Genomic DNA, 14847 nt, shown 5'->3' with positions numbered 1-14847 from the left:
TAGCATATGAGAGTATTATAGTAATAATAACACATGGCGATATACTAAAAAGCTATTTATAATTTTTGGCTGGTAAAAAATCTGCCTGGCTGGTAAGTCAAAAAGTTAAGTTTGTTCCACCAACATATTTCAGTGTGTCTGTCTAAAACCAGTGTATGATAATCTGAATGCCATACAGCCTGCACTGCTTACCTGTAGGCCACTCACCAGTGGTATCCATAAGGAATCGTCCCATGTCCTGCCCCTGGCCTGGCCTCGTAGGACCAGTGCCAAAGCTGAGGTGTCGTTGCACAGTAAGTAGATTATCCTGAAGCAGGGGGCCATGTCTTTCCCTCAGAGCCTGCAACAGCACCTCCCTGCTCTCCTCCACCAAATTTCTTCTGCTTAGAAGTGGCAGCTGAAGCGAACAACTCAAACGTGCTGCCACTTTACTGACAGAGTTGGACATGTTGTCAAGACCACTTCTCTGCTGTGTGTCAGAGCTCTCACTGGTTGCAACTATGGGTGAGCTGGAAAACGTAAGTGGGTTTGGGTTTGGGCTAGCACCACAGGTCTGTGTTTCATGGTGTTGAGGAACCTGGTTCTTAGGGGTGCACTCAGGATTATGGGAATACATTTGCCCCATTATCTTCTCATTCACTAGCCTCATATGTTTCTTTTTTCTACTAGGAGTCAGCAGTAACTCTCTCTCCATTCCAGATACAACAGGCTTGGCTTTCTTACTTTTAGTCGTCAATACACGAGAGGGGCAGTCCATAAATGAGATGACATTATCAATTTCAGATGAAAGATCTAGCTGGTGAGACGGTCCTTGTCCTGGTGTGATAAGTGATCCCTGGCTGTTAGACTGAAAGGTTGAATTGTCTTTCTCCTGGGTCTTTGTGTTATGTGTAATCAAGTCTGCTTTATTTTCATTTAGCGCACCCTCAGTATTATCAGCAACCACAGCATCACTACTGGAGCAATGAGAGGGATGAGAAGAGGTTGGAAAAGGATTGAAGGCGGTCATCTTTTTTTTCTGTGCCATTTTTGGCTCTCCAAGCCATTCCAGCTTCCTCTGCTCACTTATCAAGCGCTCAACATCGAGGGACTTCGCCTCATGGTTGAATAGGCCGTGGTGCCCTATCAGACGGCTGTCTGTGATTATGCTGGGCTCCTGGGCAGTAGGAAAGACTTGAGCATCCGTCTCATTTCTCCTTGAAGTGCAATGAGAGTTACTTAGGCAGCAGCTATGAAAATGTGCCTTTTCTTTGCTGCTTTGGTGATGTGATTGGCTATTTGACTTTCCTCGCCCACAACCTAGCATCTGGCTCCTTTCCTTGCGTGTCCTCCGTCGTTTCATCTTCTGATTATGGCTGTACTGTCCATCCATGTTATTATGAAGGCTTGAACACTTGCAGATTGTGGTGATTGGGTAACCCTTTTTTTCCTGTAGACTTAGGTTGTACATTTTGCTTGTGGGTTTGCTTGTGGGTTCTGGCAAGTGGATGGCTCATGATGAACTGGATGGTAAAAAGTCAAGAAATGTATCATATATGTGTGAGAGGGGAAATGGTAGTCAAAGGTAATGCACCTTAAGGAACTAACACCACTTCACTGAGGACTGTATTTGTATGTGCAAATCTGGTATGTCATAATTAAATATATAGATGTAGCAGTACTGTCTATCTGTATGTCATGTATGTCATATATGTTACGATGAATTGAAAATGGGGGACCCTGATGTAAACAAGACGAAAGTCTTTCAATTCAATCCCCTTAACAATTGTATGTATTGAGCTGTACTGTACTGTAACTGTACCCATTCTGCAATCTGTTAATAAAGTTTTCAATCAATCAATCAATCACTAACGTTAATTAGATTAAACAGTAAGACACTTACGCATATCTGTAGCTACGGTTAGCTTACCGCTAATTACGTGGACTAATGTTAACTAACGGCTGTGTCCTGTGTGGACAGCAACGTCCAGCTGAACTTGATGCACATGTAAAGAAAAAAAAAGTATGCTCAAGTCTATTTAGTTAACGCTAATTGAACCTGTCCACAACAGCATATCATATAATACAAATAAAAGTAAACTTCCTGTCAGCATATTACGTTTTATTATTGACTACCAATGCATATCAACATTATTGCAACGCTCACCCAAAAAAATCGTACAGTTGGTTCTCGTTACATTCAGAAGGCATCACTGGGCAACACACACCTCCGGTGATGATGGGATTCTGGCAACAGTATGCAGCTGCAGAGCCGCAGAGCCAGCGGCGCTCTCATGTCCGGCGGTCTGGGGGTCTGGGGACCTGAGAGCGCCGCTGGCTCTGCGGCTCTGCGGCTGCATGCTTCTCGATTCTGGACCGCAGCGTGGACTCTCATGAACACACGTAAAGGGCGCTTCCACTGTCATCGTCAAGGAGGTAAATGTTTGTATACATTCTATTTGTATTACGTTGAATTGATTGTTATAATTTAGTTTTTGTGCTGAACACGATTATATAATACGGATAGATACTAGCTAAATGTCAAGCAATATTAATATCAATGCCAAAATGTGTGTACAACACACACCATACGTTTTACATGTCCCCCCATATTGCTCAATGGTAGATCCCGCTGTGGAGACATTTCAGGAACTGAATGACAGGAGCCAACATTACGGTATTTTGGTATGGTCTTTATTGCCTATATACTATATATTTGACAATGTACGGAGATAATGAGGGTTTTACATTTTAATAGACAATAGTAGTGTACTTATGTCATGACAATATCTTGCTTGTTGGGTTTCTTGTACATGTCAATTGACTGTTTTAGCTAGCAAAACGTCACGTTACATCTCGTGGTTCTGCAATCTCCGCACCCAAACTGATACAGAAAAGCATTCGCTTGCACATTTTTTAGTCTAATTCGATGCACCTTGTTGTGGGGTTGCAGAAAGTCATTATTAACGCTACTGTTTTCTCAACACAGACACCATTTCGCCGTTTAGCCTAGTGAATGATGAGTGCAGAAGACTCGAACCCCGCTGCCACACCCACTCCTTGTTTGGACACCCAGGGAGATGGACGATGGATGTCTTTGGTCAGTGTGTATAATATTATTATCATTCGGAGTTGTCCCACTGTTTGTTGCGGTACACACTGTTATGTTATAATAATATTATATTTATCATAATTAATCGGTCTGGAATTTTATTTAAGTGTTCGTTTTGGGGCTATTATGATGTCATGCATGTACAAACAGTACTGTATTTGCAAATCTGGTATGTCATAAATGTATAGATGTAGCAGTACTGTCTATCTGTATGTCATATATGTTACGATGAATTGAAAATGGGGGACCCTGATGGAAACAAGACACAAGTGTTTCTCTGGTCTGCATCCCCTTAACAATTGTGTGTATTGAGCCGTACTGTATTGTACCCATTCTGCAATCTGTTAAATAAAGTTTTCATTCATTCATTCATTCATTCATTCGTTCGTTCGTTCATTCATTCATTCATTCATTCTTGCATGTTGTGCCTGATCAGTAGATGTCAGTAGAATGCAACTTGTCTTTTTCATGTGTGTAATAATCTCTGTCCTTACTCTAATTCTCTACAGCACAACGGCTTTGTGTCTGACAGCAAAGACAAGGAACCCGATGTCCTTTTTGTCGGAGACTCTCTTGTTCAACTTATGCATCAGTTTGGGGTAACCCTTACATTTGATACTTTGTTTGAACTCTGTGATACATGGCAGATACTTTCACTTGTATGTAGTGTTGTTACACACCAGAAGTATGACTTTTAAATGATACCTTCCTAAAATATCTTAACTCATTCAGCGCCGGGGTTAGTCGGGGGGCCCTGTGGTCGCATTGCCAAACGTTAAGGCCCGTCACCATAACACATTTTGCTGGGCGATTAATTGTCCCAGAAATTATTGCGATAAGTGATATTATTGCGCTTTTGAGAGATTTTTTTTGCTACAATGATGACAAAAGTGCTTGCTTTCAAAATAATGTTTATTTAAGAAACCGGGAAACACATTTGTGTGTATATGCAGGCTATATAATGCATTATTAACAGGTGTTTCAGGTCTAAATGGCTTAGTACTGTTGACATTACACTGCTTGTAGTAGTAAATCAAATAGCATATTTCTTTAAATAGAATTACAAAAAATTATCACTAAAGTACTATCTGTTGCAGCTGCACACTTTTCCATAAAAATAGCATATTTGGATAAGTGTGACCATTTCTCAAACTGAAAATCATGTATTTTTTTTTTAAATACAGAAAAGGATCACTAAAGTGCTATCTGTTGCAGCTGCACTGTTCTCCATAAAAATAGCATATTTTGATAAGTTTGACCATTTCTCAAAAACAGAAAATCATGTATTTTTTTTAGTGCTGTCAAACGATTAAAATATTTAACTCGATTAATCGCATGATTGTCCATAGTTAACTAGCGATTAATCGCAAATTAATCGCATTTTTATTTTTTTATTTTTTTTTATACCTTAAACAGATCTTTTTCAAGTTCCAAGTTTTAATACTCTTATCAACATGCGAGTCAACAAATGCTTGCTTTGTGCAGCCATTTAACACAAAAGGTTGACCCTCATGCATTGCAAATTTGCATAAAATTCAAAACAGAGTGATGCACAAAATAACTTAAAAGAAAATAATAATTTAAAACAATGAATAAAGTGTGCATGAAATAATAGGGGAAAGAAAACGTTAGGAACTTGTTACATTCACACACACAAGGGCTGATTAATCACACACCCCCCTCTCTCCCTCACACACACACTCTCCCAGCTCTTTTTCTCTTTTGCCCCTTCCTCATCTCTCTCACCCCCCTCTCTCTATATCTCACACACACACACACACACACACACACACACACACACACACACACACACACACACACACACACACACACACACACTTCAGAAACCAAACATAGTATCAATGAGAGCATCAATAATACACCTGAGTGAAGTCTAGTAAAATTATTTTTTTTTTTTTAGTTAATCTTGAGTTAAAAAATGTGTGGCATTAATAGAATCGGGAGTTAACGCGATATTAACGCGATATATTTGACAGCCTTAATTTTTTTTAAATACAGAAAATGATCACCAAGTTACCATTTCTCAAAAAATATAAATAAATACAGAAAATAAGCACTCGTTCACTCAGTGGACATTTCTAGCTCAATGCGAGGTCTGCTGCTGCTGGCTAATAATACGGTCAATACGCAGGGAGATCTTTGACAAGGCAACACGCATGTCATCCTCAAGGCTCAACTTGGCCCTATATTTTGTTTTCAGAGCTGTCATGGATGAAAAGCCAGCTTCACACAGATATGTGGTGCTGAATGGTATCAACACCTTAACTGCTGCATCATGAGATACTTGGTACTCAGCACCACACTCTGAAACTAGCTCTCCAGGTGGTATCAGATGAGATTTCAATGAGTTCTTCCAAGAGTTTGGATGGAGATGTGTCAGGAAGCTTTGTCTCAATGTTGTCTGTAAAGTTTTTTTTTATCCAGAGTAACTTGGTGATCCCTTTCTGTGTTTTATTAAATAATGATTTTCAGATTTTGAGAAATGGTCAAACTTATCCTAATATGGTATTTTCATGGAAAACAGTGCAGCTGCAACATATAGCACTTTAGTGATAATTTTCTGTAATCAAAAAAGAATTAAAAAAAAAACTGGTATTTTCATGGAAAACAGTGCAGCTGCAACAGATATTCACATTGAACACTAAAAACGGTTATCAGCCCGATCAGTATGAAAGCATTGCAGGATCAAGCAAAAATTTACATCAAATCGCCCTTACCTATGGCCGGGAGTAATCCAAAAAGAATATTCCAATTGTTTGATCACCATCTGGTATATCTAATGTCGACGGCATAATTCACCGCAACATATGGATCGGAGATATTTGACGCGCTTCGATGGAACCGGGACAACCGTTTGCCTCGCCCAACAAGGAAAAATGAAACCCGAGACCTGGGGCAGTCCCACAGACAAAGATACAAGTGTAGAAAGGGTGCTCGATACCGCCGTCTAGCGTGATGCGGCCGGTATTGCACTTTTACATTCTCATGAGGATTCCCCATGTTAACCCAGAGTCCGTGCGCCTGTAATGAATAGAAATATAGAATAAAAGAAATAACGAGTATACTTGTTGTTGGCGTTCAACGATTGGCGCCCAATAACGAGTATACTCGTCGATGGCGGGGAATGAGTTAATACCGATACTGAAACAATACCACAGCAAAAACCTAAAACATCAGGAAAAGTAATGGAATAATAATATATTAGATGGCAGTCCTGACATGACATAAATAAATGGATAAAACAATTAACAACAGGATAGGTATGTACATGTTTGAGCTGTTTTATTAATTGTACAATTGATTAATACTGTATTATTGTATACATTTACTTGAACTTGTACCGGATCTCCTCTCTGGTAAACAAGAATACCCTGAAGACTTAACAGGAGCACTCATTCAAGGGTACTACGACTATGCTTGCACCTCATGGTACCAAAGCACCTCAAAGACACTAAAAACAAGATTACAAACATCTCAAAACAAACTGGTCAGACTACTGCTTGACCTGACTCCTAAAACCCACCTCACCCCTGCCCATTTTGACAACCTAGGATGGCTTAGAGTAGACGACAGAGTACAGCAGCTTGCAATGGGCCTGGTCTACAAGATACACTACACCACTAAGGTACCCATGTACATGTCGAAATGCTTCCCAAAGGTCAGTGAATACCACGACCACAACACCAGAGGGAGTTCCACAAATCATGTTCAACCTAGATTCGGCACAAACAAGGGACTAAACACGTTTAGCAATTATGCCACATCGATGTGGAACACCCTACCCACAGCCGTAAAAAAATTTGAATCCCTACCCACCTTCAAAACCGCTCTCAAAGAGCACCTACGGGAGGCTGCAATTCAAAACTGGCCCCTGTAAATATCCAACTAGGGGTGGGAATCGCCAGTTCCATCACGATACGATACGATATTGATTCTTTGGACAACGATACGATATTTTCCGATATCACAAAGTCTGCCTCGATACGATTCGATTCAGGTGCCTTCGATCGATATGAGACGATATTATATGCCCATTTAACACAATCAGTAACATTTAAAACAAAAAAAGGCAATGGAAATATCATGACATTTTCATTTTTGATCTCTTCCAGACATTTAAATGAAAAACAATCTATTGTTTTTAATACAAATCCTATCACAGTGCTGTATTTTGGCTGGAAAAGGCATATTGGGAGTCAGAAGGTGCAGTACCAGCCAGATCCTGTTAGTGGGGCTATCTCGAGAATGCAGTAACCCCCCCTCCTTCCCAGTCCCTAGTGGACCTCTGCTGCTCTCTCTATCAGTTTAGCTTAGTTAGCTTACGCTAACGCAACGTTAATTTCGGTATTTAACGCGACGTGGGCATAAAGGAATGGCGAGGATGGAAAGCATGTTAGATGCATTTGACCCCTTGTGGGGGAAAAAAACAACAGTCACTTATTTCGGGCAAAATAGGCGGACTCTGAAGCAATGTTGTCTAACGTCTAAACACGCTGAGCTGCGCTGAGCTACTGTTGTTGTTGCAGCCAGCCGGGCAGATATGCTCACGAGGGGATTTTCAAAATAAGAGTATCGCAATATGAATCGATCTTTTTACGTTGCATCGATCCTATTTGATCATTGATAATAGATTGATATATCGATCTGGATCGATGTGTTGTCCCACCCCTACACCCAACCCCTTCCAATGTACAGTTTCTTCCCCCTCAAATGTATATACTCTTTTTTAGAAACTGTCTCTTAAACAGTACTGTATATTTGTATATCTTGTATGACATAAATGTCTGGATGTAACCGTACTGTTTATCTGTTGTGTATGTCATAAATGTTACGATTAATTGAAAATGGGGGACCCTGATGTAAACAAGACGAAAGTCTTTCTCTGGTCTGCATCCCCTTAACACTTTCAGTGCCCAGCAGGGGGCGCACATTTAGTGCTTGAATGCCCACCATCCACTTCAATGTTAGCATTAATATCGCCTAATCTATATTTTAAATTATGTGTCTAATCTGCCCGTCGCTTATCAATGACTCATTTTCCAGTCAACATTGTCGAAGCGGATTGTTTCTTTATCGGTCCATTTCCGTTTTATAGCATTTTGAAAAGCCCTCATTTTCAAGGGGAAAAAAATAATCCCTGTACTGTAATATTCTAGAACGTTGTAATTTTTCGGCCTATTTATGAATCGTTTTCAAATAAATGCTAGATTATCGATAGTATATGTGTACGTATGCACGTTGGTGCCGCGAGCTGAAAATCGATTCTCTTAGTTCCTGATCGCTCGCACAGTCAAACAGCCATATCACATATAGGGGAAAAGCTTATATCTCCGTGAAAACAGGTCTGATTATCCTAAGACTGGTAAAATAGATTCCTTACCTGAGATCAGATGGTATCCAAATGGATTATTCCAATTCCTGATCGCCATTCCAAAAATCGATCCTTTTATTGATCCAACGGGTATACTGTAAAACACATATTACACGCTGTGCTGAGAGTCCACAATGAATCTGATCGGCTCCGGTTACATGCGTGAGAAGTAAAATGTGGATTCCGGAGTTTTTTTTTCTCATCCATTTTCATTGAGTCCAATCCAAAAGGGTGCATTACCATCTGGGAGACGATAGGGGGCGCTTTTTTCACATCTGAGCGCCTGGTGGAGCTGGTTTACCAACGGTAGACTCGGTTGATGAAATATGAATTCAGAATAAAAAAAAATTCACGAGAATTCTCGTGATGGGCATTCAAAGTGTTAACGATTGTGTGTATTGAGCCGTACTGTATTGTACCCATTCTGCAATCTGTTAATAAAGTTTTCAATCAATCAATCAAACTAGGAATCTGGGATTTAGCCATCGTAGTTTGTCTTACCTTGAAAGGTCAAGAAGGTTTCTTGGGAAAAGTGATATGTTTACACTGCACATAAAGGCTAGGGATGTGCCTGCTGGTTCCCACTATTTGCTTCATTATCACAGCTGAACATTAACACTTTGGATGCCAGCCACGCGTTTTGTCGTTAGTTCATGCCGACCGTTGAGTTCCCGCCAACGACATATATCGTTTGTTTGCCGTATTTTTTTTTATTGCCGGTTTGAATTCATATTTCATCAATCAAGCCTCGGGTTAGTGCTGCAGAGTCTCTCTGAGCTCAATTGGGAAGATACTGCCCCCTATCGTCTCTCCCTGTGGTACTGCACCCCATTAGTTTAGACTGATGCAGGGGGAGTGGTCAGTTTCCTCATTTTATTTTTCCCTCAAGGCATCTGAAGAATCTATTGTGCTCACCGGCCCGGAAAACGTGTGGATTATGTATTTACAGGACTCAACACTAATCAATAAGCGTGATAGATATTTGCAATGGCGATCAGGAATTGGAATAATCTTTTTGGATAACATCTGATCTCAGGTAAGGAATCTATTTTACCAGTCTTAGGATAATCAGACCTGTTTTCACGGAGATATAAGCTTTTTCCCTGTGTGTCTGTGATCGCTGATGAGGAAATGAGAGAATCGATTTTTCAGCCCGCCTCTATAGCGTGCTGAGAAACACATATACTATCGATAATCTAGCGTTTATTTGAAAACTATTCATAAATAGGCTGAAAATTACAACGTTTGTGTATTCTAGAATATTCCAGTAAATGCCTTTTATCACGGAATCTTTATATTTTCCTTGAAAACGAGGGCTTTTCAAAATGCTATCAAACGAAAATGAACCGATAAAAAAACAATCCGTTTCGACAATGTTGACCGCAAACAAGTCATTGATAAACGACGGGCAGATTAGACACATAGCCATAAATTAAGAGAGAGAATAATGCGTTCACAACGCTATCATTGAAGTGGGTGCTGGCATTCAACAGGGTTTTCAATGTTAAATGGCCGGCACTGAAAGTGTTAACATAGACTAAAACTAACTTTTGATCTCCCGGGCAACGGTACGTCATGTAATGAGCATTAGCCAACTAATGTTAGTGCAGCCTACCTACTCCTAGCTGTTGGGAATATCTATAGCTGAGACCGCCACGCACCACTCGCATTTACTGCGAAATTACTGACAATGTCTGCCCTGCAACAGTGAAATACGGCTCTTATTAAAACACTGCCACTCTTAAACCAGTACTAATAAAATGGAGTATTGTACTGTTTTTAATCGCAGGGTATTGTGATACCTTTCTAGTATTGATTTACCATATGCAGCACTGCTTGTACCAGTAGTTCACCTGGACATTTGCCGTTAGTCTGAGGGAATTGTGATGCTTGTTCAGTTTTCATTATCAGCAGCATGTGACTTTCTTGGGCCCCATGTCTTGTCATTTTGTAGGTATGGCGAGAGATGTTCTCTCCTCTCCATGCCCTCAACTTTGGGGTGGGTGGGGATGCGACACAACACGTACTATGGAGACTGAGCAATGGGGAGTTAGAGCACATCAGCCCAAAGGTAAATTCAGAGGCACTATAGGCCTGTTTTATTTAATAATTAAAAAAGTTTAAGTTATTGATGATTTAATGGAATGATACACCTACATATTAGACTAATCATAGTTTTCCTTTTTGAAGTACTGGAATACCAAACGTATCGATATATTGACCTGATTTACTTTATGTACTCCTGTGTTGTGTCCAGATTGTCGTACTATGGGCAGGCACCAATAATCATGGTCACACTGCAGAACAGGTCTGTGGAGGCCTCATGGCCATTGTCCAAGTCATCAAGGACCGGCTGCCCCATGCCCGCACCATCATACTGGTAGGTCTTTCTGTCATCCTTTTAATCACACCAACAGCTATGTTTCTGTATCGGGGGACATTTTGACATGGGGTGTCAGAGGTTTGGTTGGCTTTGATAATAGTGATAAATGTCTCCTTTTGATCTGTTTCCCCAGGGCATTCTGCCCAGGGGTAAGATGCCCAACCCTCTGCGGGAGAGGAATGCCAGGGTCAACAAGCTGGTCCAGGAGGCTGTGTCCTCTCTCCCTCATGCCTTCCAGCTCGATGTGGACCCTGGCTTTGTCCACTCTGACGGAAGCATTTCCCACCAGGACATGTATGACTACCTCCACCTGACCCCCCTGGGCTACCAGGGCGTGTGCCAAGCCATACATGACCGCCTGGTGACCATGCTGGAGAAGAAGCCGGCCGAGAACTGAGAACTGGCGACTAACCACACATGTGTGCGGACTGACCGCCTCAAAAGACCAACTCACAGACTAAACGCACTACTGCAGTGGTCCCCATCCCTGTTCCTGGTGAGCATCATGTTGTGTTATTACCTTGTCAAGAAGACCTTGGTTAATGGGTTGAAATCAAATATTTACCGAAGTAAGTTTGGTACAACTCCTCTCCATGTCCAGGGTTCATGACCACTGCTGCTATTCTTGGGACCATAAACTCTTTTGCGTTCATGCTGCAGTCGCAAGTTAGATGTGATGCACTATATACCAGGATATGTCTGGTAAAACTAAGGTATAGAATATTATGAGAACTGCCCTCACATATTTAGTAAGAAATCTCTTAAGACCAATGGTTTTGATTCGTCAGATCTAATACCATACATTTATTTGCAATTTTAGTTTATTCTCCCTGCTGTGACTTAATTTGTACATTGAACTTTACGTAACTTTACATTACGTTCAAATGACCAAATATTTTGTTTTTGTTTGTCCAAATGGTGAGTTGCTTGGAAAGATGGAAAAATGTATCTGTTTTCGCTGTATTTCGATTGTAATGTTGATATTTGATAATTGTTTTACTTTTGCTCCTTGCTGCAATTAATCCTGTGTTATAGAGTAAGGGTTGTGATGTGAACAAATTTGTTTTGCTGCCAAGATGTGATACTTTATGTATTTGAGTGTGTTGTTGTATGGGTATATCTGTTGCCGCTTGTGCTTCAAGTTCAATCTCCTATAAAACGTAATGGTCTATTAGACCCCTGTCAAGGCTTACTTCACTGTTAAACTGCTTATGAACTTCTTGAATGAGGATTGTGTTACTGACCTCGAGTGATGCTTCAGGGATGGCTGGTTCTGTGACGTGTAGAATGCATTAAACACAAAGCCAAAACAATGGTGGGCATTCCTTATTGCTTGTTGACATTAATTCAGCTTATTGTGGAAGCATTCAAGCCGGTCATTGATGCAGATGGATTTCTCTTGGTCAAGGTTATTGCAGTTTTACGATGAACCTTTTCAGGTGTTCAATCTCAAACGAGGACTGTACTTTGAGAACTGACCATACTAATGAAGTTAGAATGGCAACTGGTCTTATAAGGACTTATTTTTTCGGTTAGTTCTGTTTGTATTTCTGTTTGTATTTTTCATCAAGTTTTTCTTTCTATTTTTCAGTTTAAACTCTTGGTTTTGTGATTTTTATTTAGCTGAAACATCCTGGGTCTGGGTGCAAGAAATGAAATATTTAGTTGAACTACTTTTAAGAATTCACATACAGTACAGTATGTTCTCCTTGTGAGAGTCCTCCAATCAGTGATGTCACTGGGATGTCATAGACGGCTGCTCCATAGACAGTGAAGGGAGCGCTGACTTTATGAGGCCTTGCACCCAAATCAGGTTTTTATTCTAGTATTGCTATAATGTGAACTAGCATTAAAAAAGAAAAAAACGGCAAAGGAAAAGAACACCCCTCCCCCCACCCCCGTATGTAAGATATGGAAATTGGATATTATTGGCATTTGTTAGCATTGCTAGTGGAGGTCAATAAGTAATGTCTCTTAAAAGGCACATTCCAAACAGCTTCATAACATATATATTATGATTATAATATAGACTACATATAGATTATTAGAGGATTTATCGTAAATGTGATTCGTCATAAATGCGTGTCCCTACTGACTTCCACCACCCGGATTGCTAACAAACGCAGGATTGCTCAAACAATCATTTTCCACTTCCCATATCTCCAGAACCAAAACGATGGACTGAAATGACTCCCAGATCACGATAAATCCTTAAAAACCTGAAATATTCCTGCCGTGAACACAGTTCATGATGATTCCTTCTTAAAAAAATCTGAAATATTCCTGTCATGAATTGGGGGGGGGGGGGTTATGAAAATGTATTCTTCTTAAAGCACTATTGTCAAAGAAAGCCCGTTTCCAGGTCCAGCTGCTCTGTGGTTTCAGTGTTTGGTTCTGGAGCACAGCCCGCCTCCAGGACCGGTCGGTGGGAAGGTTGTCCTGCTTGCCTCAGGGTGCCACTGAACCCACTGCTATTACTGGTGTTGTCCTATATGTGTCAGACTTACAGTACTACTTAAAGCAGGGGTCTCAAACTCGCGGCCTGCGGGCCAATTGCGGCCCGCTGGATGATATTTTGCGGCCCCCCAGATGATTTCCAAAAAAATAAAAAATAAAAAATAAAAATAAGATATATATTTTTTTCAGTCATGTCATCACAAACACTGGCATTTAAAGGGTACAGACACCAGAATGCAGGAAATGAAGTCTTTGTAACAAGAAATGTCCTGGTGGGGGACCCCCGCTTAAAAAGTGGCCTGACTGGGGCTATATTTTGCACTATATTTCCTGGCCTGAATGATTTCCCCAGTCCGGCCCTGGTGGTTAAAAGCCTCCAATGCTTATTAGTGTGTGTGCGTTTGAACGTTTGCATGTTTCAACCATACATTTCCATAAAAATAAAAATAAATACATGAAACCCTTTTTGTGTGGAATATTTGATGCGGCCCAGCCTCACCCAGACTCTACCTCCAGCGGCCCCCAGGTAAATTGAGTTTGAGACCCCTGACTTAAAGGAACATGGCAACATTTGGGGAAATTAGCTTACCGTCTTCTCCAGAGAGAGAGACAAGAAGATAGAGAGACCAGTTTCCTCTCCGTGCGTTCAGTAGAAAGCTATCTGGCTGCACGTTAGCCTAGCTTAGCACAATGAATGGAAGCGGACAGTGATGGTTAGCCGGGAGAGTTGTTAGTTGGACAATGCCTATAGGCTACCAGTCACTGTCTGCTTCCATTCATTGTGCTAAGCTAGGCTAACGTGCAGCCAGATAGCTTTCTATACTGAACGCACAGAGAGGAAACTGGTATCCATCTTCTTGTCGTTGCTCTGGAGAAGACGGTAAGCTAATACACACAAATGTTGGCGTGTTCCTTTAAGTTGTTTGTTTTTCCAAGTTCAGTGACCTTTCATTTCTCTCTGTCGTTATGTATTCCGAACGCACCTTACGTGAGATGTAATGTAATGTAAATGTAATGTGATGTAATGTAAAGAGCTCCTATTGAGCTAATGTTAACATCTGCCTCGTGTTTTATCATTTTTATTTCCTTCTTCCAGTTCGGTCTTTCAGAGACAACGTGTTACTTCCGATTGATTTTATGGTCAGTAAGGTCAGTGAAGCCATTACATTCAGCACAACAACCATCTACAATCATTTATTCCTTATTTATCCATGAGAATAAATTATGTAAAGGATTTTGACAACAAAAGTCTTCGGACTACCGATTCGTCGGTTGTTTTTGATGCATGTCCATAACTTTCATTAATGTCCGTTTATCTGTGTTATTGTTTTAGGGAATCATTAAAAGATGAATTTATACTGTACCAAGGCGGAGCGCTGTGTCCCATTGGACAAGAGTGTGGTGTAACTGTATGTGGGATGTGACGTAACTGACGTAATCTGAAACCCTGTCCTCTTTTCTTGATCCTCCAATCACAACTGTTGCTTCCCTAGGATGAAGGATAGAGGGTGGGGTTTGAGATAG

The 14847-nt window shown here is 40.7% G+C and overlaps 1 protein-coding gene across 2 annotated transcripts; it reads left to right on the top strand.

The window, feature by feature from the left end:
- Positions 1 to 2603: 2603 nt before the first annotated feature.
- LOC311243663 (platelet-activating factor acetylhydrolase IB subunit alpha1-like) lies at positions 2604 to 12179 on the top strand. Of its 2 annotated transcripts, none has more exons than XM_084332981.1 (6): positions 2604 to 2664; positions 2969 to 3079; positions 3601 to 3690; positions 10438 to 10554; positions 10741 to 10863; positions 11000 to 12179. In XM_084332981.1, exons 2-6 carry the CDS (start codon positions 2996 to 2998, stop codon positions 11261 to 11263), a joined length of 678 nt encoding a protein of 225 aa, XP_084189107.1. In that variant the 5' UTR covers positions 2604 to 2664; positions 2969 to 2995; the 3' UTR covers positions 11264 to 12179. The 2 variants fall into 2 exon arrangements, with proteins under 2 accessions (XP_084189107.1, XP_084189108.1); XM_084332982.1 differs by having other exon boundaries at positions 2634 to 2656.
- The last annotated feature ends 2668 nt before the right edge of the window (positions 12180 to 14847 follow it).

The sequence above is a fragment of the Notolepis coatsorum genome (genome assembly GCF_963971535.1).
Source record: "Notolepis coatsorum genome assembly, chromosome: 17".
NCBI lineage: Eukaryota > Metazoa > Chordata > Actinopteri > Aulopiformes > Paralepididae > Notolepis > Notolepis coatsorum.
This window is presented reverse-complemented; position numbering and strand designations above follow the sequence as displayed.